Genomic DNA, 20,053 nt, shown 5'->3' on the forward strand with positions numbered 1-20,053 from the left:
GATTAATCGGTCACCAGCTGGGGGTCGATTAGCAGTATATCCTTTCATAAATTGGAGCAGGATTGAAGGAATGTGACTCGAAGTGTGTTCTTCTTTGGTAAGATTTGCTAGATTTTCATTGAGCATTTGAAAGTTGATGATGCAAAAGGGGGAAAAAAGTCCCTGCTAAGTTGACACTAAAGGAAACACAAGTTAGATGATTAGATTTTAATTGTGCTCAATGCCTAAAATGAAACATGCACTCGTTTTCTTCTGCATCTAATTCTGAATTACACTCCCCACAATATTATAGATTATATATAAGGATATTTGTATATTATCCCCATAATGAAGGCAAGACCCTGGACGCTGGGTCCGATGACACTAAGGCTTCTTCTCCTTAACTCTTCCTTAAATTTGAGCCACGAGAAACAACGCTCTTGTAAAGGAGGCTCAGCCGCTGGTACGCTTTTATCTTTAAAATAGCGCCAATTCAAGAAATCCCACTGAAGCACTATAGAGTAAAAAAACGAGGCACGAAGGCACTGAAAGCATCAAACAGTTCTTTCAGATGTTTTCACTGGGCCGACACGTGGAGGATGCCTCACACCACCTTGATGCATCTGCTTTGAACTTGGTTGTTGCTGGAGAGTCAAAAGGGAGCCACACTTTATTTTATTGTGATGTTTCTGGAGCAACAGCTTCTCGGGAACTTCACAGAGTACCGAACACAGAAGTTAGAGCCAAACTACAGCATGAACACTAAAAGCTATGGATCAGACTATAACATTTATTTCACCTCATGTACAATCAGATATCACAGTCAGTGGGACAGAAAACACAGTGGTTATCCCTGCCAGTGTATTCAGGTCCTCCCTGCATGGCTCAGCCCGGTCTTTATCAGACTTGCTTGAGGTTGAGCCTTCCTGAGGTGGACTGTTAAAAAACGAAATAAAAAAAAAATCCTGTCTAGATCTTGTGGAGGAATGTGAAGTCTGTCGATTCTGAGCCATTTCTGCTGCTGCCAATCTCAGTTTTCTGCCTGATGAAATTTTATAAAGCTCCTTCGTGTATTATGGGAGGAACTATTATCCACATTCATACATATTCTGAACAAAAAGGGACGGTATTCAAAATGCCTTTGCCAAGGCCTTATGCACTGGAATCAAACACTGGAGTTTAAAAACGCTGTGGACTGCATGACTTGAGGTAGTTGAAGGGTGACTTTGAATTGTAAAAGGCAAAGTGCACTGACTAAAATGCATTTATTTCTAGTCTGAGTAATGTCTGTTTTCTACTTAATGTGAATGCTACACCCTGTGAAGCCTGACCTCCGTGTAAAACTGGTAGAGCATACTTAATGTTAGAATGTAGACGGTATGCAGCGTCTATCAGAGTGTATATTTAGTTACGCACCGTTCCTATGACGTATTTTGCTGATGTACAATCCAAAAACCAATCTCACCGCTGGTTTCTGTTTGTTTTTCCTGTGATTTGTTTGAGCGTGAGCTTTCCTTCCTGAGAAGGTATGCTGCATGGACGCCTCTCCTGCTGGAGAAGGCTCTTTTAGTTCAGAGGGCTTTAAAATAATAACAAAAAGATCACCTGATGCTCTTCTCTGATGGATAAAACAGAGGCACATCTTCAGCATTTATGTATTTATTTATTTTAACTCAAGTGGCCGCTTCAACTTCACGCTAGGTACAAAAACTGTTCCAGTGTCACGATTATGTCACAATATTCATTCAGTTTATCTGCTAGTAAAGGAGCATAGACCTGAAAACTGCACAAATGTACAGATCCTGTGGGTGTGTTGCGTTACTCTGATGCTGCGTGTCCGTGCTCAGCCGCTTTGTGGGCGAACATTCAAAGGCATGAATGTAAACTACCGACATTTTATGTATTTTTTTTTTGGTCTGGTTGCTTTTTGAACGAGAAAAAGTGTAAAATAACAAAAAACAGAAAATTGGGTCTTTTGTTAGATGACTCAACCTCTCAACATTAGACGTTAGACTTTTCGTGCGATTGTAAATAGCCGCCATCTCTTCCTGCTGCTTATGTATTATTTACTGCAGCCTATCATCCTTGCTGGTTTTAACCGATCCCGATGGAGTTTTTTTTTTTATTTTAGTCTCGGAAAATGGATGTCGCCTGGACTGTTCCACCTGACGAGGAGGGCGAGGGGCGAGGGAGGAATGTGCCACGTTGGCAATTGACGGCGGGTGGGGTGGGGGAGCTGTGGAGGAGGGTGGAGGAGGCAACAGAGCTCCACAGCATGGACTCCCTCTCTCTCTCTCTACCTCTGGTGAGGACTTTGCTCCACTGTGGAGAGCGCTGAAGGACTCACTCTGGACTGAGGCCACGGGTGCCAAGAACACATGAAGCACTTGTAGCACAACTGTGTCTTGTTTTGCTAATACAGTACAAGGTAGTTTGATTTTTTTTACCATTTCCTATAAAGAACATGGATAAAGTTTCTCCTGTATCATCAACTGTATGTATCATAAAGATATATATATACAGGATACAATGTAATAGTTCATGCTACAACCCAAGGCTATTTTAGGAGGTGGAAATTTGCCAAAGGTGACAGAAACTGCTGCATTTTTAATTCCTCACACGGCTCCATTTTGTTCAGCACAGCCCTGTAATTTACTCGTTATTATCTGGAAAACTTCTGCCCATGTGCCATCTAAGCAAGCAATAAACGCAAGGAGGCAAAAGAACAGAACAATGGCAAGGATTTTATCAAGAAACATGAAATGCTGCATTGATATTTACATGCCCGACACTGTAACAATTAGTATTGTAACATTACCGCTCATTTATGCTGAAGCCTGAGGGGGTGTTTGATTGTAAAATGTTTGGGGTTATTTTTTTTTTATGTGTCTTTACATAGGGGGTGTCAAAGATCTGCTTTTTAAAAGGGGTACCGCTACATATTTGTACAGAAGTCAAAGGGAAATGACACAAAGGGGCTAATGGATGCTAAAAAAAGAGTTCAAGCAGACAGGACCAAAAAAAAAAAAAGATTGTGTAGTCCCACTCTGTAAATGCTTGCTTCTGTAAATCTCTTAACAGAGCTTTTATTCAACCATAAGGACTTTCTGATTAACTCGCACCATTTAAACATGCACTGCGACTTCACTTCCTACAGTCTGTCAGCACGACCGAAGCTAATCAATTAAAACCGTGCTGCAGCCGCCGAAATCACTGCTCTCAACTGCGTATCTTACCAGTGATTTTCAAAGGCTTCTTTTTTGTTTTTTAATCTACGATTTATTACCTGTAAAGCTGTAAAGTATATTTTACTGTATATAGCATCTGGGGGTCATTTTTACTCCTTTTTGTAACCATGCTTGTGGATTTAAAAATATATAAAAATATATTTTTAAAATAAGAGAATTGATTCTGCAGTAGTGCAGGTGTCTTAATCTGTGCTACCTCACAAGAGTCACACAGAAACAGCAGCAGCCACTTTCAGAAGCGCCGCCATTGTGGACTTCCTGTCTGCTTGAACTCTCTGGCGTTGTCGTACTGCGAGCCCGAACACTGCAGCTCTTTTAGCTTGTAGCACGCACACACACCAGCCATGACCATGAACATCAGGGGCTCTGGAGCTATCTAGCTATAGTAAGCTGCTGTAATGCAAAGAGGGCTTTCTCTGCCCTGGAGCCTTGTCATTGCTGTTGTCTGTTGCCAGGAAACTGACCACACAAAGCACAGCAGGGGGACTGATATGCAGCCACACTGTGGGGAGGCAGGCAGGTCAACAAGCCCGCCATGATAAAGAAATGGAAGGAGCGTAGATGGATGAGATGGATGGACTTGAAGTAGGGGGGTGGAGGTTAAACAGCATCTGAGGGAACTTTGTACCCGAGGGACCTGAAGGGGATGAAAAAGAGGCCCCTTTTCAAGTAGAACAGCCAGTACACAGCACCAGGGGCCCAGAAGGTTCACATGTATGAAGGAAGGAGGGTTAAAATCCAATCTTGCAACATGATTCTAATGTACATTATTAGACCAAGCATGGTGTGGTGATTTTTGCATATTTATTTATTCCCAGGGAGTTTGAGAAGATGGAGCATGAGATAGACAGAGAGAGAGAGAGAGAGCAAGACAGTAACACCATGTGACCTCTGTGAGACTGCAGTGGCATTTATTGAGATCTATTAGCTTTCAGTTCCCTTTCTGCCATTCGTTTGGAAGACTTCTGCATCACCACATGGGGATTACTCTTAATATTGTGATTATTAACCCTTTCTTTTATACTGAATACAATTGGAACACTGTATAGATGTAAAGATGGGATTTCTTGCATTATGATGACTGAAACATGGATGTACATATATTGTATCGATTAAAATGATGATGCATTTTACACGGTGCTGGAGTTGTTTTTTCCCCCCAAAGAGAGCAGAGGGGAGGAGAGAAATGAGACAGCAATATTTGAACTGAAGTGACATAAATGTCAGCTGTGGGTGGGTGGGGGATATACTGCAGGTTCTACTTACACACCTCCTGGCAGCGAGGGAGAAGCTCATCTGGAGTCTTGAGAGGGATTCGGGATCGGCTCCTGTTAACGGCACAGGTCGCTGAGGTGAAGTTATCACTTAAATGACCACACTCAATAACCTCAATTACATCCTGGAAAAGAGATTAACGTTCAAGAAGTCTAATTACGTTTTTCATTTTAATTTAATGCCCGACCATTTTAACCTATCAAATCAAAGGTCAAAGCCCAAGTCAGAGTGGAGCAAAAGTGGGATACCAGCACAGTCTGCTGTGCAACTGACACTGCTAAATAAAACACACTCTGGAAAAACAAAGAAGTGTTTGTTTTACCTCCCTCGTACTTCGAACAACTCCAAAAGCGCGAGTGTCCTCTTGAATTTGCACATACCAGGCTTTCGTTTCCCTCGCAAAGAGGTGGAGGAGGAGGAGGAGGGGGGGCTTTCACCCTTTAACCACAGAACAATGAGAGAATAGAGGGGCAGATTTCCATAACACTGTCCCTTGGTCTGGCTCTGAACTACTCAGACTGACCTGGTGAGAAACACTTCTCTAATGGAGCGGAAAAGGGAAGGTTGATTCCTCTGGAATAAAAACAAAAAACAAGGGAAACTACAGGAATTTAAGTGCATGACAAGACACTACTCATGTTGGATCTGCTGGATGTTCCACATGCACCTTTGTCCCGACAACTCCTACAATTAGCAGCCAACGTGATGTGACATTTCAAATGCATAATGGGGGGGTTAGGCTTTGTTGATCTTGTCACAAGGCGTATGGTTCTGCCAGACACATTTTGCAGGCTCGAAGGGTCTTAATTGCAGGACACTATAAAAAGTGTCTAGCTGTGGCTGCCACAGATAAAGAAAGTCGGTCAGTGTGCCTGGAAGCCGCTGAATGTGCGCGAGCGCATTCATTTCGGCTGCACGGATGGAAAGTGTGGGTGTCGGTGGACGTGCGTGCATGTACGTGTCCATACGAGCATTTGTGGAATGTGTGCGTGTGTGAGAGAGAGAGGCAAAAAAACAAGACAAAAGGGGCGAGTGGGCTGGAGCCAAGTGAGCAGATAAAAGATGATCTGCAGAGAGCGAAGAGCAGAGAAAAATTAGATCATCTGCTCTGAGTCATGAATGCAGCCAACACGAGGTGAAGTTTATTACACACAAGTGTCTCTGAACACATCGAAGCTTCGTTGCATTAAAACAGCAAAATGTTTTAAATGCAGCTCATTTCTGTTTTAATGCTTTTTCCAAGTATGATTTATCCCTCAAAGGACTCGATAAACACGAATCCACGAAGAGCTTGCTAAAATGTAGCATGCAAATTAGCTTCAGAAATAAATGCATGAAAATGGGAGATAAACGGTGGGACCGGGAATATTTACAAGAACATGTGAGGTTTATTAAACACACACACACAAAAGGCAAAAGAACAATAAATACAAGGAAGTCTTTTCTATAAAACACCACAGAGATAAAGAGGTTAACTACTTCTTTTTTTTTTTTTAAACCTGAAACAATTTTATGAACCGATAAATATCACGCCCTCTCTTGAACATGAAGTGTTCACCTTGGCAACGACCAGAAAAACATCTAAGAAAATAGTGAGAAAACGGAGGAGGAGATGAGGAGGAGGAGAGGAGGAGGAGAGGAAGAGGACAAGGAATCTTTTTCTGGAGGATGGAGAGAGAGCAAGAAAAAAAAACACCAAACTGGTGCGATCCAGTCTGAGGCTCCTGCCGTTGCCCCCGGATACGGATGGAGAAAAAGTAAGTGGGAGCTTCAGCTGGCTGGTTTCCATAGTGATGAGGATACAGGACAAGTGAAGGGGTACAGATGAAGAGGAGACTATGAGGGGAAGAAAGGAGCTCATCGAGGGGGAGAAGAAGCAGATTCAACAGAGAGGCGTCGCCGTCGAGGAGGTGAAGGGAGGGAGGCGACGCGCTCAAAGAGAGGGGAACATTGGAGGGACGTCAAGCTCAGACATGGACCCCCAAGACTTGCCACTGGAGACTGCCACCTTCAGGGGCACCTGGGAATCACACAGATGAAAAGGAAGGGCGTTGGCTCTTTTTTTTTTTTTTAAATACATTTTTCTTTAACATGCACCAAACACCACAAAACAACAGCAAACAAACAACAATCTGCTCCTTTTTATCAAAACATGGCAACCCGTGTCCTACATCTCAAACCTTCATAAGGTTTAAAAAGAACGGCCAAATTTTTATCTTCTAATATATCAGTAATTTATTCACGTCAGACTTTTTCACTAAAGGGAAAAGCATCTGACATTTTTGTAAATTTGAGCTTGTTTATTGTGGAACATGTTTATTCTGTTTGGGCTTTCAAAAAGTGATTTGATTCAGAATAGTAGGACCCAGTGTGTTAGTTCAGTCTGTTTGCAGTAACCTGCTTACTGACTGCTTTAAGCCACAGTCCACTAGCAAGAAAATCTACAGTTTCCCATCAATCCTGCACTCCACTTGACATGTGACAAGACCATACTGCCATCTGATTTCAATTACACTTCTTTTACTCACTTTCAGATGGACTCCCAGATGATCAATGTGCTGTAGCGACTCCATGCTACTTCTTACCAGAGCTGCACAAACAAAATCTGTATTTATTTTTGAACAATAAAAAATAATGGTGCATAGCAATTATATGTTAAAGCTTAGGAAACAAGATTTTAATTCACTTAAAAAAATCTTTATTCAAATCTCAGAGTGATCTAAACACTACACTGTTTAAAACACCAACTTTACACATTTCAGGTATTTTCAGTGTGTTATATACTGTCCCCACTGTGACATGGCTCCTGTGTACAATACATTAATGCAGAGAGACGGCCCCGGAGACTGAGGCACAGACAATTGGCTGAAACATATAAAGTGAAACTAATTTAAGAAACAGTTTTGCTTAAAGAAATAAAAGTGTGCTGAAGCTATTGGACTAACCTTTATTTAAGTAAAATTTGACCTGGACCTTTTTTTAAAATTGTCAATAGCTGATAAAATGATTTTTTTTTACCTGCAAACTGTTGCACCTGGGAGTCCTCCACTTCATACAGAAGCTCATCATGGAGCTGAGCTATAAGCCTACACACACACACACACACACACACACACACACACACACACACACACGCATAGAGTAAACACCACTGTTGCTATTAAAGCTACTAAAAATAAAGAATGAGGCATCTGACTGTTTCAGCAGACTCCTCCGTTTACTTCGCACACTGCTCTGTAATTTTGTTATATATTGGCTTTTGCTTCAACTTTGTTTACTCCAGCTGATTGTTTGGCATCATTACCAGCATTAATCCAGGATCATGCCTCATCTCTACAAATGTAGCTGGCTGGTAAACCACAGCAAGTCGTTTGTGTGTTTTGGTAAGACAAGCTCTGTCAGATCTCCTGCATAAATATGGAACATGAGCAAGTTCTGATTGTGTAGATTTAGTCCGGTATGGAGAGCCAACACGCATTTGCGTATTTTGTCTCGTCAAAGGAGAGAGGAGATTTTGGTAGTCTGTGCATCTTTGGTGAGCAGTGCCATGTTTAGAGGTGGTACCTGGCAGACAGCGAGCTGGAGGAGGAGACCAGGTTAAAGATTCTGATCATGGCCATCTTACAGAGATCCGCAGCAGAACCTGTACATACAAATAAAAACACATACACAACAAACAAGAGGCAAACCCTCCAGGTCAGAGAAGCAGTTTGAAAGCCTACTTCACATGTGAAATATAAAGAGAAGCTGAGAAAAGCATACACAAAGAGTGCTATCAGTCTTCCTACCCTGGACCACAAAGTTGACAGCTTGCCTCTCAGCTTGCATGCGGATGGCCCAGTCTGGGGAGTTGATATTGGGGAGGTTCCGTCTGCGACCCATAATGGACAGCACATAACCTAAAAGAATTGAAAAAATGAATATTTAAATGGAATAATTAATAATGATTTTTCTAAGAATAGTACATTACTTGCTCTGGTTTCCTTGGAAGATATAGTATTTTTTTTAATACCAAAGATCTGATGATCTGGAGGTGTGTGTTAACACAATGGACATTAGGGTTGGGGGGAAAAATTGATACTGTGTAGTATCGTGATATTTTGTTTGCTAATAATGTATCGATACAGGGACAGCAGAAATCGATATTTTGTTACAAAAAAAGTTTTTGTGGACTGGAACATGCTCTGACTTCAGAGCATGTTGATCCTTTTCTGAGCAAGAATCCTGACACTGTCCAAATGTGTTTAACTTTTTTTATTGCAGCAATAAACATGACAGTTTGCTTATTTTAATTTAAGACATGTTTTATTTTAATTAAGTTTAAAACTTTTTTATTTAATGTAAAATTATATTTTGTTTTAATTTACTTTCAAATTTTTAAAAATTGCAATAATATCGTATCGTGGGATGTATGGTGATTCCCACCTCTAATGGACAAATTCACCCCAAGGTCAGAGCATGGAGTGCTCAGAGAGACTGAAAACTCCCAAGAGCTAGATGCAAAACTCTACAGGCCTCAGTCACCAAGTTAAAAATCTAATGACAGAAAAACAAACAAGCATGGTGCCAGCTGCCAGGAGTCATGTGAAGTAAATGTATTTATTCATAGGGTCATTTAAAAACAATAAGCGTTGATCAAAGTGCTGTACAGATAAAAGATTAATATGAATAAGAATTGTATTTGCTCCTTGTGGATAAATTCAGTTGTTTTTGTCTGAGGATAAAACATCATAATACCAAGTAAAAAAAAAAAAAACATCAACTACAAAACACAGGTTTAAATGCCAAATAGTAAAAATTAATTTTCAAATGGGTTTTGACGATGTGTTGGTGAGGTCCCAATTTGAAAGGGTGGATGTTCAGTTTAGGTGTAGCTACAAAAAGCTTCTCTCTAAAATGAACACAGCACAAGACGCCTGGAACAATGACATGAACACACAATGATGCAAAGACCACATCTGGAGAAAAGCTCAGCATATGAGCACAAACACCACCGGCTGTCAGCACGGTGGTGGAGGGTGATGAATGATGTGAGAGACCATCAAGTCACAGAGAAAAAGATGAATTCAAGTTATTGTTGCTACAGGTGGTTATTTTTTTGGGGGTTTTTTACACACTAGAAAAATGTTACCTCAGTATAATCATTCAAATGACAGAGGAAAAAACAGACATAGCTACCTTGGCCTGGGGTTGCCTTTACTTGGTATCCACAGTGTGAAATCATAAATGTAACATTCCCTTTGTGTAGCAGCGTTGTACTGACAACGGTTAATGCAGCCAAAACAAACTATATTTTTTGTTTATTTCATGTTTATTTTATTCCTTGTAAAATCACAGAGACTTCATAGTTCACAAGTCAACTGTGTCAGCTGTGTTGAAGCTGCAGATGTGTTATGCTAGCAGCGGCTAACAACACAACCTAAAGCTTTGAGCCTCAAAGAGAGAGCTGCAGAGATGAGGAGCAGTCTGAACTGATAAATTCCCTTCTTTCTAATTCCACACACAATTTTTATCTCCCACATTTTCAAACTTACAGCCATCAGCTCCAACTAATACTGACTTAAGAGGCATCACTTTAGGCAAATGATCAAAATCTGAGCAGCTCCCGCTGGAGAAACAGAAGGCTTTTTACAGCCCAAGATCTACAAACAGATGGATGCAAGCAGACCTGCAGACGAAGAAAAATGCCAAAAATGGTGGTTTTAAAGCGTGCTGTACACTCGATGACCTGTCAAGAAGCAGATTATCATTCAAAGCTAAAAAACCCTTTGAGTCTTCAAACCCCCCCCAGTAACAAAAGCTGTTTTAACAACTATACTGAAAGATTCATTTACAACCACGTTTATACAGCTATAAATTTACATAGAATAGAATGCCTCTATTGTCACTATACAGTTGTACAATGAGATACAGAGCATCTCCTACTCAGTGTAAACATGCTGGGGGGGGTACAGTTCTGTAGTGCTATATACATATGGACAGTATTAACATAGGGAAAAAGACATACACACACATATATATTTATATATTAGGGGTGCAACGATATTCGTATCGATATTGAACCGTTCGATACAGTGCTTTCGGTTCAGTACGCATATGTATCGAACAATACAACATTTGTAATTTATTTTATCAACTTTCCTTCTGACGATGCTGTCTGTGTTGAGCGCTCAGTGAATCTGTGTTCGACTACTCCGCCTAGGCTGCACTGTCGAGCGCAGATCCACTGAGCGCTCAACACAGACAGCATAGTCAGAAGGAAGAGCGCAGGGCAAGCTAGCAAGACAGAAGTTAAGCTCTACTTGCAAGATGGACCTCCCCCACCCTCATTCAGATCTGGCGTTTGGAATTATTTTGGTTTTCATGTGACGTATGACCCTGAAGGTAAGCGAGTCATGGACTAAAGTAAAACAGTATGTTGGATGTGCCATGCAATGCTTAATTACATTGGTGTGAACTAGTGTGTTAGCGCAGTTAGCTCGTTAACGTGTTGGCCGTCTAGCCCCATGCACGGGGCGATCGGCGGTAGCTCGTTAACGGAGATTTGCCGTGTTGTGGCGTTAAGGTCATTTCAACGAGATTAACCTGAAAGCACTAGTGGGAACACAACGAATATGACTGCACATTTACGCCGACATCATCCTAGTGCAAAGACAAAAACAACAAGCATGCTACTAACTTTAGCCGAGTCATTTAGACAGCTGTTAGCACAGGATTCTCCTTATGCTGCTGAGAATATAGCCCAGAAGAAGCGGACAGTATAGCTTTTATTTTGGAAAGAGACATTTCTCTGTAATAAACTCTCTTTTCCAAAGATGAGTGATTCCTCAATCAGATACAGGGCTTGCAAAATCGCTAGCCCGACGTCCCGGAGCTAGCGATCTTTCCAGTCGGGCTACAAAAATCTCTCTGCCCTGCCCGTCGGGCTATTGTAGGAAAAATATATGTCAATGCTTTTGCATTCCTTCAGAAATGTAGCTGGGTAATTATGTCATTGGCATCGGTGAGCCACTGTCAATATGTGACATATTGAAGTCGCGTTTGAATTTGCGCTTGTTTTTTTGCTTTCACTTTGCAATGATAGCACTGATCTGTGAGTGATGATAATTTGTGCACCAATTCCTCTGACATCGTCTTATTAATCGTTAGCTTACTATGCAAACATGACAAGTGAAATCTCCCGCAGCAAGCTTAAATATGTGAGAGGTTGATCGCGCAGAGAATCGCTGAGCTTATGTGAGTCCGTGTGTAAAAGTAGCAGTATATATATTTTAGTTCTGCTGAGCCAAATAAGACAGGTCGGGGTGAAGAAGTGACAGCCAAAGAAAAGCTTACCACAAAACGGAGAAGTTATGACAAATGAGACTATAAGGCAAAAAGAAAGTGCAGCTTTATGGTTTCATGGACAAAAGAATTTCTGTGGCTGCAATATGACGAGCTAAATAACCAGGGCTGCACATAAGTGGTCCGCAGGTGCGCATTCGCTGTCAAAATAAAAAACGCGCACAAGGGTTAGGGTTAAATTTAAAAACTGTACTTTTGAGTTAAAATATATATTTATAATTTTAATAAATGACAAATTAAAAAGGCATGAACATTTTTTGTATCGAAAAAATATCGAACCGTGACACCAAAGTATCGAACCGAACCGAACCGTGAATTTTGTGTATCGTTGCACCCCTAATATATATATATATATATATATATATATATATATATATACACACACACACACACACACACACACACACACATACAGTGGGGCAAAAAAGTATTTAGTCAGCCACCGATTGTGCAAGTTCCCCCACCTAAAATGATGACAGAGGTCAGTAATTTGCACCAGAGGTACACTTCAACTGTGAGAGACAGAATGTGAAAAAAAAAATCCATGAATCCACATGGTAGGATTTGTAAAGAATTTATTCGTAAATCAGGGTGGAAAATAAGTATTTGGTCAATAACAAAAATACAACTCAATACTTTGTAACATAACCTTTGTTGGCAATAACAGAGGTCAAACGTTTACTATAGGTCTTTACCAGGTTTGCACACACAGTAGCTGGTATTTTGGCCCATTCCTCCATGCAGATCTTCTCGAGAGCAGTGATGTTTTGGGGCTGTCGCCGAGCAACACGGACTTTCAACTCCCGCCACAGATTTTCTATGGGGTTGAGGTCTGGAGACTGGCTAGGCCACTCCAGGACTTTCAAATGCTTCTTACGGAGCCACTCCTTTGTTGCCCGGGCGGTGTGTTTTGGATCATTGTCATGTTGGAAGACCCAGCCTCGTTTCATCTTCAAAGTTCTCACTGATGGAAGGAGGTTTTGGCTCAAAATCTCACGATACATGGCCCCATTCATTCTGTCCTTAACACGGATCAGTCGTCCTGTCCCCTTGGCAGAAAAACAGCCCCATAGCATGATGTTTCCACCCCCATGCTTCACAGTAGGTATGGTGTTCTTGGGATGCAACTCAGTATTCTTTGTCCTCCAAACACGACGAGTTGGGTTTATACCAAAAAGTTCTACTTTGGTTTCATCTGACCACATGACATTCTCCCAATCCTCTGCTGTATCATCCATGTGCTCTCTGGCAAACTTCAGACGGGCCTGGACATGCACTGGCTTCAGCAGCGGAACACGTCTGGCACTGCGGGATTTGATTCCCTGCCGTTGTAGTGTGTTACTGATGGTGACCTTTGTTACTTTGGTCCCAGCTCTCTGCAGGTCATTCACCAGGTCCCCCCGTGTGGTTCTGGGATCTTTGCTCACCGTTCTCATGATCATTTTGACCCCACGGGATGAGATCTTGCGTGGAGCCCCAGATGGAGGGAGATTATCAGTGGTCTTGTATGTCTTCCATTTTCTGATGATTGCTCCCACAGTTGATTTTTTCACACCCAGCTGCTTGCCTATTGTAGATTCACTCTTCCCAGTCTGGTGCAGGTCTACAATACTTTTCCTGGTGTCCTTCGAAAGCTCTTTGGTCTTGGCCATGGCGGAGTTTGGAGTCTGACTGTTTGAGGCTGTGGACAGGTGTCTTTTATACAGAAGATGAGTTCAAACAGGTGCCATTCATACAGGTAACGAGTGGGGGACAGAAAAGCTTCTTACAGAAGACGTTACAGGTCTGTGAGAGCCAGAGATTTTCCTTGTTTGAGGTGACCAAATACTTATTTTCCACCCTGATTTACGAATAAATTCTTTACAAATCCTACCATGTGGATTCATGGATTTTTTTTTTCACATTCTGTCTCTCACAGTTGAAGTGTACCTCTGGTGCAAATTACTGACCTCTGTCATCATTTTAGGTGGGGGAACTTGCACAATCGGTGGCTGACTAAATACTTTTTTGCCCCACTGTATATACACACATATACATATATATATACACAAATATACAAGCCGTTCTTTTAAAAAAAAAAAGTAATATGTAATAAATAGTGTTGTGTATATACAGTTGAGTTACTGCACATAGAATTGGTATTGCACAGTGGTGGTCCATAGAGGAAGTGCGAAGAAAAAAAATTGGGGGAGGGCTGTGTTATTGGTGCATGTGTTTGCTGCTCTGCTGAGGCAGTGGGAGGAATACATGCCCATCAGGGAGGGGAGAGGGCAGCCGATGATCTTTTGTGCTGTCTTGACCACACTCTGAAGCCTCACTCTATCCGCCTTGGTGCAGCTGCCGTACCATACCGTGATGCAGTAGGTTAGCAGGCTCTCAATGGACGAGCGGTAGAAGGTCAGCAGCAGGTTGTTGGGCCTTCTTGACGACCGCTGAGATGTTGTCTGTCCAGGAGATGTCAGCAGAGATGAGGACACCAAGGAACCGGAAGGTGTGGACCCTCTCCACACACTCCCCGTTGATGTAAAGGGGGGCCAAGTCAGTGCTGTGTCTCCTGAAGTCAACAATGAGCTCTTTGGTTTTCTTAGTGTTCAGTGCCAGGTTGTTTTCTGAACACCAGGCTGCCAGCTTCAGGACTTCCTCTCTGTAGTCTGCTTCGTCTCCCTTCGAGATGAGTCCGACTACCGTGGTGTCATCAGCAAACTTGATGATGAGAGTGTTGTTGTGGGTCGAACTGCATTCGTGGGTGTAGAGAGAATACAGGAGGGGGCTCAGCGCACAGCCCTGTGGGGAGCCGGTGCTCAGTGTGCGAGTGGAGGAGAGATGAGGGCCGAGTCTTACAGTCTGGGGCCGGTTTGTGATCATGATCAAACCTGCACCGTTTCATCCATTTATGAGAAATACTCTAGTCTAAAATAATCTAAGGTCAGTAATTATGGTTAATTATGGTTAGTTATGGTCAGTAATTAAGTGTTAAAAAAACAAACTGTACAAAGAAAATTAGATTTATTGAGAAAATGATCTTTGTTTCAAAACTAGAAACAAAAAACCCTAAACTTTAAAACATAGTGTTTTATTTTAGTATTACAGTATGATAATGTCATTTTAACACCATTATTATAAATTCACTGACCACTTTATTAAACAACAGCTTACTCCCTTAAATATCCAATCAGCCAATCACATGGCAGCAAATAATTTTGTTTAGGCATGCAAACATTCATGACTTTGAATGTGGCATGATCGTTGATACCAGATACGCTCGTCTGAGTATTTCAGAAACTGCTGATTGACTTATTTTACCCACACAACCATCTCTGGTGTTGACAGAGAATGGTCTGAAAAACAGAAAATGGCCAGTGTGCTTTGAGGTGATAGGAAGGTAAGAGAAACTCTAATAAACACTCTTTACAGGTCAGGTATCCAGAAGATCCTGTCTGAACACATATAACTGCCACAGCAGCAGAAGACCACACCGGTTACCCCTCCTGTCCTGTTAAAACAGGCTACAATTCACACCAGCTCACCAAAACTGGACAACATGCTCCAACATTCAGACGGTGGGATCAGAATTTAGCATAAACAACATGAAAGCATTGATCCACCCAGGCTTAAATTACCACTTCAGCCTGTTGGGATATTTTCTTGGCATATCTTTGGGCCCCTTAGTACCAACTGATCATGATTTAAATACCACAACCTACCTGAATATTGTTGCTGACCATGTCCATCCCTTTATGCCCACAGTGCACCATCTTCTGATGGCTGCTTCCAATAGGATAACAAACCATGCCACAAAGCTTAGATGATCAAACACCACACACAAAAATATTTAGATTATGGAAATACCTGACAATTTTAACTGTCAAAACTTACTATGAAATAGTTACAAACAAATCCTAACATCAAAGCATCGAATTTAAAAAACAAACATCCATAAAAAACAATTTCCATTAGTGTGGCTACACCAATCTCTGCCATCTACCATTTATTAGTTATATTAAAACATATTTTAGGCTTTAAATATCTACAGTTAGACAATGAGAATTTTATTTATATAGCAAATTTCATTATACGCATATTCAACTCAACTTACAAGCTTGTGTAAAACAAGTTACCAATGTTGAGCACCTGTGTAAAATCTCTGCAGGTTTATGATGCCTTAAGGCAATAAAACCCCAGCAAAATATAAAAAAACAAAGAAAACAAAACAAAACAAAAAACACCAGTGATTTTGTGTGAAAAGCCATTTGTTGATAGAGCATTACAGGTGATTATGGTAACAGCAGGCTTACAAAGACACACGCAAACGGCCATCCGCACAAAAACACCGACATCCAAACGAGTCGCACCGTAAAGAAAAGAGAAACACACACATTCCTAGAAAAGTGACACGAACACACAAAGGGCAGCAAGAATGTGCACTGATGTGATACGTACATAATACACATTATCATATGCAGGTATGCAACACACACACAAGCAGCCACACTTACACACAGTGGGCCAGAACATTCCACTAACTGGACAATGGAGCAGGCTGTACAGCCAAATCCCTCTGATATCCCTTACTATGAGCTAATCCAGCTAGGACATGAAACCTGAATGACCCTCTTCCCTGAACGCACACACACAATCCCGCACACAAGCATAAATGCGCTGGAAACAAGTGCTCTACAGATAGCAACAAACATTAACACTCTGCTCATTGTGAACTGACCCGTGACACATGCATGTGACCTTTATCCCCAGGTATGGTGGTGAATCATACTGGAATGTGTTTGTTTTCACTCCCAACAGGCTGTGTTTTTCCACTGAGAGTGACACAGGCCAGTGTTTTTCAAGTTCAGCCTGTTTTTGTGGTCAGCCTTTTGGAAGTGTTACGGCAACATCACAGAAATCCACGGCTGGGTAACCACGCTGTAGTATAATTAACATCTGGTAAATATATGCTGTGTTATTTCATAATTCATCACCATCCTCCTAATCAAATTAATATTTATAACAAAGACATAAAAAATGAGTTATAAGAGCCCATTCAGCATCAACATTATAGTCAACAAAGGCTGCGCTTCCATGCACCATAACAATGCTTAAACTAAAACTGTTTGACAGCTGGTGAGTTTCTGCCATTCAAACACAAACCCACGCAGTCCTAATCAAGCAGACTAGTTAAGGGTTAATGAACAACACTTACAGTGTTTTTTTTTTTAATTTGTTACTTTAATTGTTGCCTTTTGTTGCCAGCAAACAGCTGCTCTTTAACAAACCCAACATTTACAATGCAACATGGCGTTTTAATTTGTTGTTTTTTTCCTGCACAGAGGAGTATGTGGACCTCCCCTAAGAGCTTTTACCAAGAGACAAAGCATGACCAGGAGTGTACCTAGTTTTATTTTTTTTTCTCAAATCGGGTTACAATCATTCAGTTATTACAATCTTTGCAGATTGATTGTGCTTAAGAAGGTAATCACCCCCCTAAAGACCCATCATGAGTAAAAAACTGCTTGAGATACATTTCTGGGTAACAGATCAACTGAAGTCCAATATTTACTGTTTTAGCTTAGCCAGTTATTGGTCATTACCAACACCTAAAGAAGCATTTTTTTCTAGCTGATAGATTTTATTTTTGTACCCGGACTCTTGCCTTCAGCTGGGACAGGCTCCAGCTCCACTCCGACCCTGATAAGCAGAAGAAAATGGATCTACTGATGGATGAGCCTTCAATTATGTTTACCTGGTAATTGCTGAGCAAGGGTGTCTGCACGTGAAAGCTGTTAGGGTAGATAATGTTTAAAGTTAACTTGAGGAGTAGTTTAGTTTTGACGTTCCAAATACATCAATAAAAAGGCAAAACTCATAATCCAAAAGTAACACTAAGTCCATGAAAACGCAAGTAACAAAACAAACTACAAAGAAAATCAGACACATGATGATATAACAGCCACCAAAGGAATGACAGGATTATTTATACACACACTGCTTGAGGATTGAACACAGGAGGGTAACGAGTAACAGCTTAACCAAATCTAAATAACTACACAGAAGAAGTAAAACAGTGAGACTACTGACTGAGACACAAGACAGCAAACAAAAGGAGCCCTGTGGAAACTAAACAAATAACAAACTCCATTAACACCATCTAGAACTGTCACGGTCCTGGGTCTCCTGACTCAGCGTTTTTAGTTCCTTGTGATGTTTGTAATATTGTACTTGTGTGATTTATTCTATGGTTTCTAGTTTCGATCCCTTGCCCTTCATGTTTCTCTGTCCCCTCTGTTCTGTGTAAGTCTGTGTCTGCATGTTTGAGTTCCCCTCTGTGTCCCCCCTGTTCTTAGAGTCCTCTGCCTTATGGTTTATGTCTCTGTGTTTCTTAGTTGCTGTCTCCACTGTGTCAAGTTTGCGTCTCTGTGTGATACTTCCTGTTTTACTTTGAAGGTCCGTGTCTTATGTAAATGTGTCCTGCTTTGCTTGTCTCGTCAGTCCTGATTTCTCCCAGCTGTGCCCTCCTTCTGTGTCTCATTCCCCTCGTTACTCCCCAGTGTATTTAAACCCTGTGTTTCTCTGAGTCAGTGTCACGTTGTCCCTCATGCTGTGTGGATCTCCCTGTGTCTCCTTGTGAGTTTTAGTTTGTTGTTCCCAGTTTAGTTTAGTTTAGTTTAGTTTAGTTTGTATGTTTTTTCCCTGCCAGCAAATAAAGCTGTGTTTTGAGTTCACTCCCCCGAGTCTGTGAGTCCTGCATTTTGGGTCCAACTCCTGCCTGCCGCACAGCGATTCATGACAAGAACTCGACTGTAACAAGAAAATAAAACTCAAAACCTAAAGCAATCAAGAAAAAACGGAGAACACAGGCTCACGGTAGGGCTGTTCGATATAACGATATATATCGGATGATGATATAAAAACGTCTCATTTTACGCTATCGTTTGTTTCGTGGTGTCACAAAATAAACTGTTTACGGCAATATTTTTTCATCGTTTTGATGGTCACTGTAGTGGCTATATTAATTTCTTAAAGTTCTCTCTTTCTCTTATATTTAATATAACCACACTACAGACGGACAAGCGCCTGTTTTTATGCGTTGTGGTTAGCAACAACAGTAACAGCATCGCGTGTCCGCTTGTTTATGTTCCACATAAACCTTTCACAATAAAGCTCAAGATCCTGTTGAGACTTTTCAAAATAAACTGAATCACGTGAAAGAGCAGATTATTTACGGATGAGAAGTAAAAAAAGAGCCGCCAGGTGCTAAAAAATAAACCTTAGACTCAAACATTAGAACAGGCTTTCCCCCGCAGCAGGCTGCGTAATGAATACTCACAAAGAAAACGGCGGCCTTTACAACTTATGTCTAAAATGTAGAGTTTCATGCATCGGTTAAAACACTCGACTCCAGGTACATGACGCGTAGCTGGAAACACTTCCCGCAAGTCGAGCTGCCCAGATTCACAGAATTTACAGAAAATGTTACGTTTTTGTGATTTATATCGTTATCGGCCGATAGAATTCTTATATCGGGATATGAGAGTTTGGTCATATCGCACAGCCCTAGCTCACGGTGAAAAAAGACACAGAACATTTGATTCTAAACAAAATTCAAGACATTGAAAGGTTAAAACTCTGGGACCACGACAAAGACAGCTACACAAAAGTAAGTTATAAATTATGTAAGACAGAGTGGGAAAACCTCTGTAGGCTCGATTACTCCATGTGACCAGTCAAACTGTTATGTGATCAACTGTTGGTATAAAAACACAGCCTATAACAGCTTTACTCATATATAAAACGACTCTGAATATGAATCTGATTTTTATTTCAGTTTAGGTATGTAAAATATTGTAATATTTACTGACAACAGAAAAGATTTTATTGGTACTGATTGTGGTGATGTTGCCTAATGTACTGAAATGTTTTCAGCTTAATCTTAAGGTTTGATCATGTAAAATAATTAATCCCTGAAAGGTTTTCAGGGATTAATTATTTTATCACCACAGCACAAATCTTTCTCAGTCATTTCAGACCCCTGTAGGTTTTAATCTATATCAGATATTATTATCATGTTGCAACCATCTAGCGACAGTGAAATACATCCACCATAAACTGAAAATCTCAAAATATTGGTGAAGTAGTATTTCAGGATTAAACTTATCTGTGAGTTACGTAGTTACTGAACAAAAGCTGTGTGCACAGCTGAGAGTTGCAGCCAT

General features: G+C 41.0%; 1 protein-coding gene across 1 annotated transcript in view; it reads right to left on the minus strand.

Moving 5' to 3' along the window:
- Nucleotides 1-6,435: 6,435 nt before the first annotated feature.
- The window catches only part of poln (polymerase (DNA directed) nu), a 76,386-nt gene continuing 62,768 nt past the window's right edge, over nt 6,436-20,053 (minus strand). The window contains exons 23-27 of the mRNA XM_085350799.1: nt 8,291-8,401; nt 8,067-8,145; nt 7,521-7,588; nt 7,031-7,092; nt 6,436-6,522 (exon numbers count right to left, since the gene is read on the minus strand). Coding sequence (XP_085206925.1) covers nt 6,436-6,522; nt 7,031-7,092; nt 7,521-7,588; nt 8,067-8,145; nt 8,291-8,401 — 407 coding nt within the window. The remainder of the gene's footprint in view (nt 6,523-7,030; nt 7,093-7,520; nt 7,589-8,066; nt 8,146-8,290; nt 8,402-20,053) is intronic.

The sequence above is a fragment of the Diplotaxodon limnothrissa genome, linkage group LG3, assembly GCF_057381915.1.
Source record: "Diplotaxodon limnothrissa isolate DT_005_m linkage group LG3, D_limnothrissa_male_GT1.1, whole genome shotgun sequence".
NCBI lineage: Eukaryota > Metazoa > Chordata > Actinopteri > Cichliformes > Cichlidae > Diplotaxodon > Diplotaxodon limnothrissa.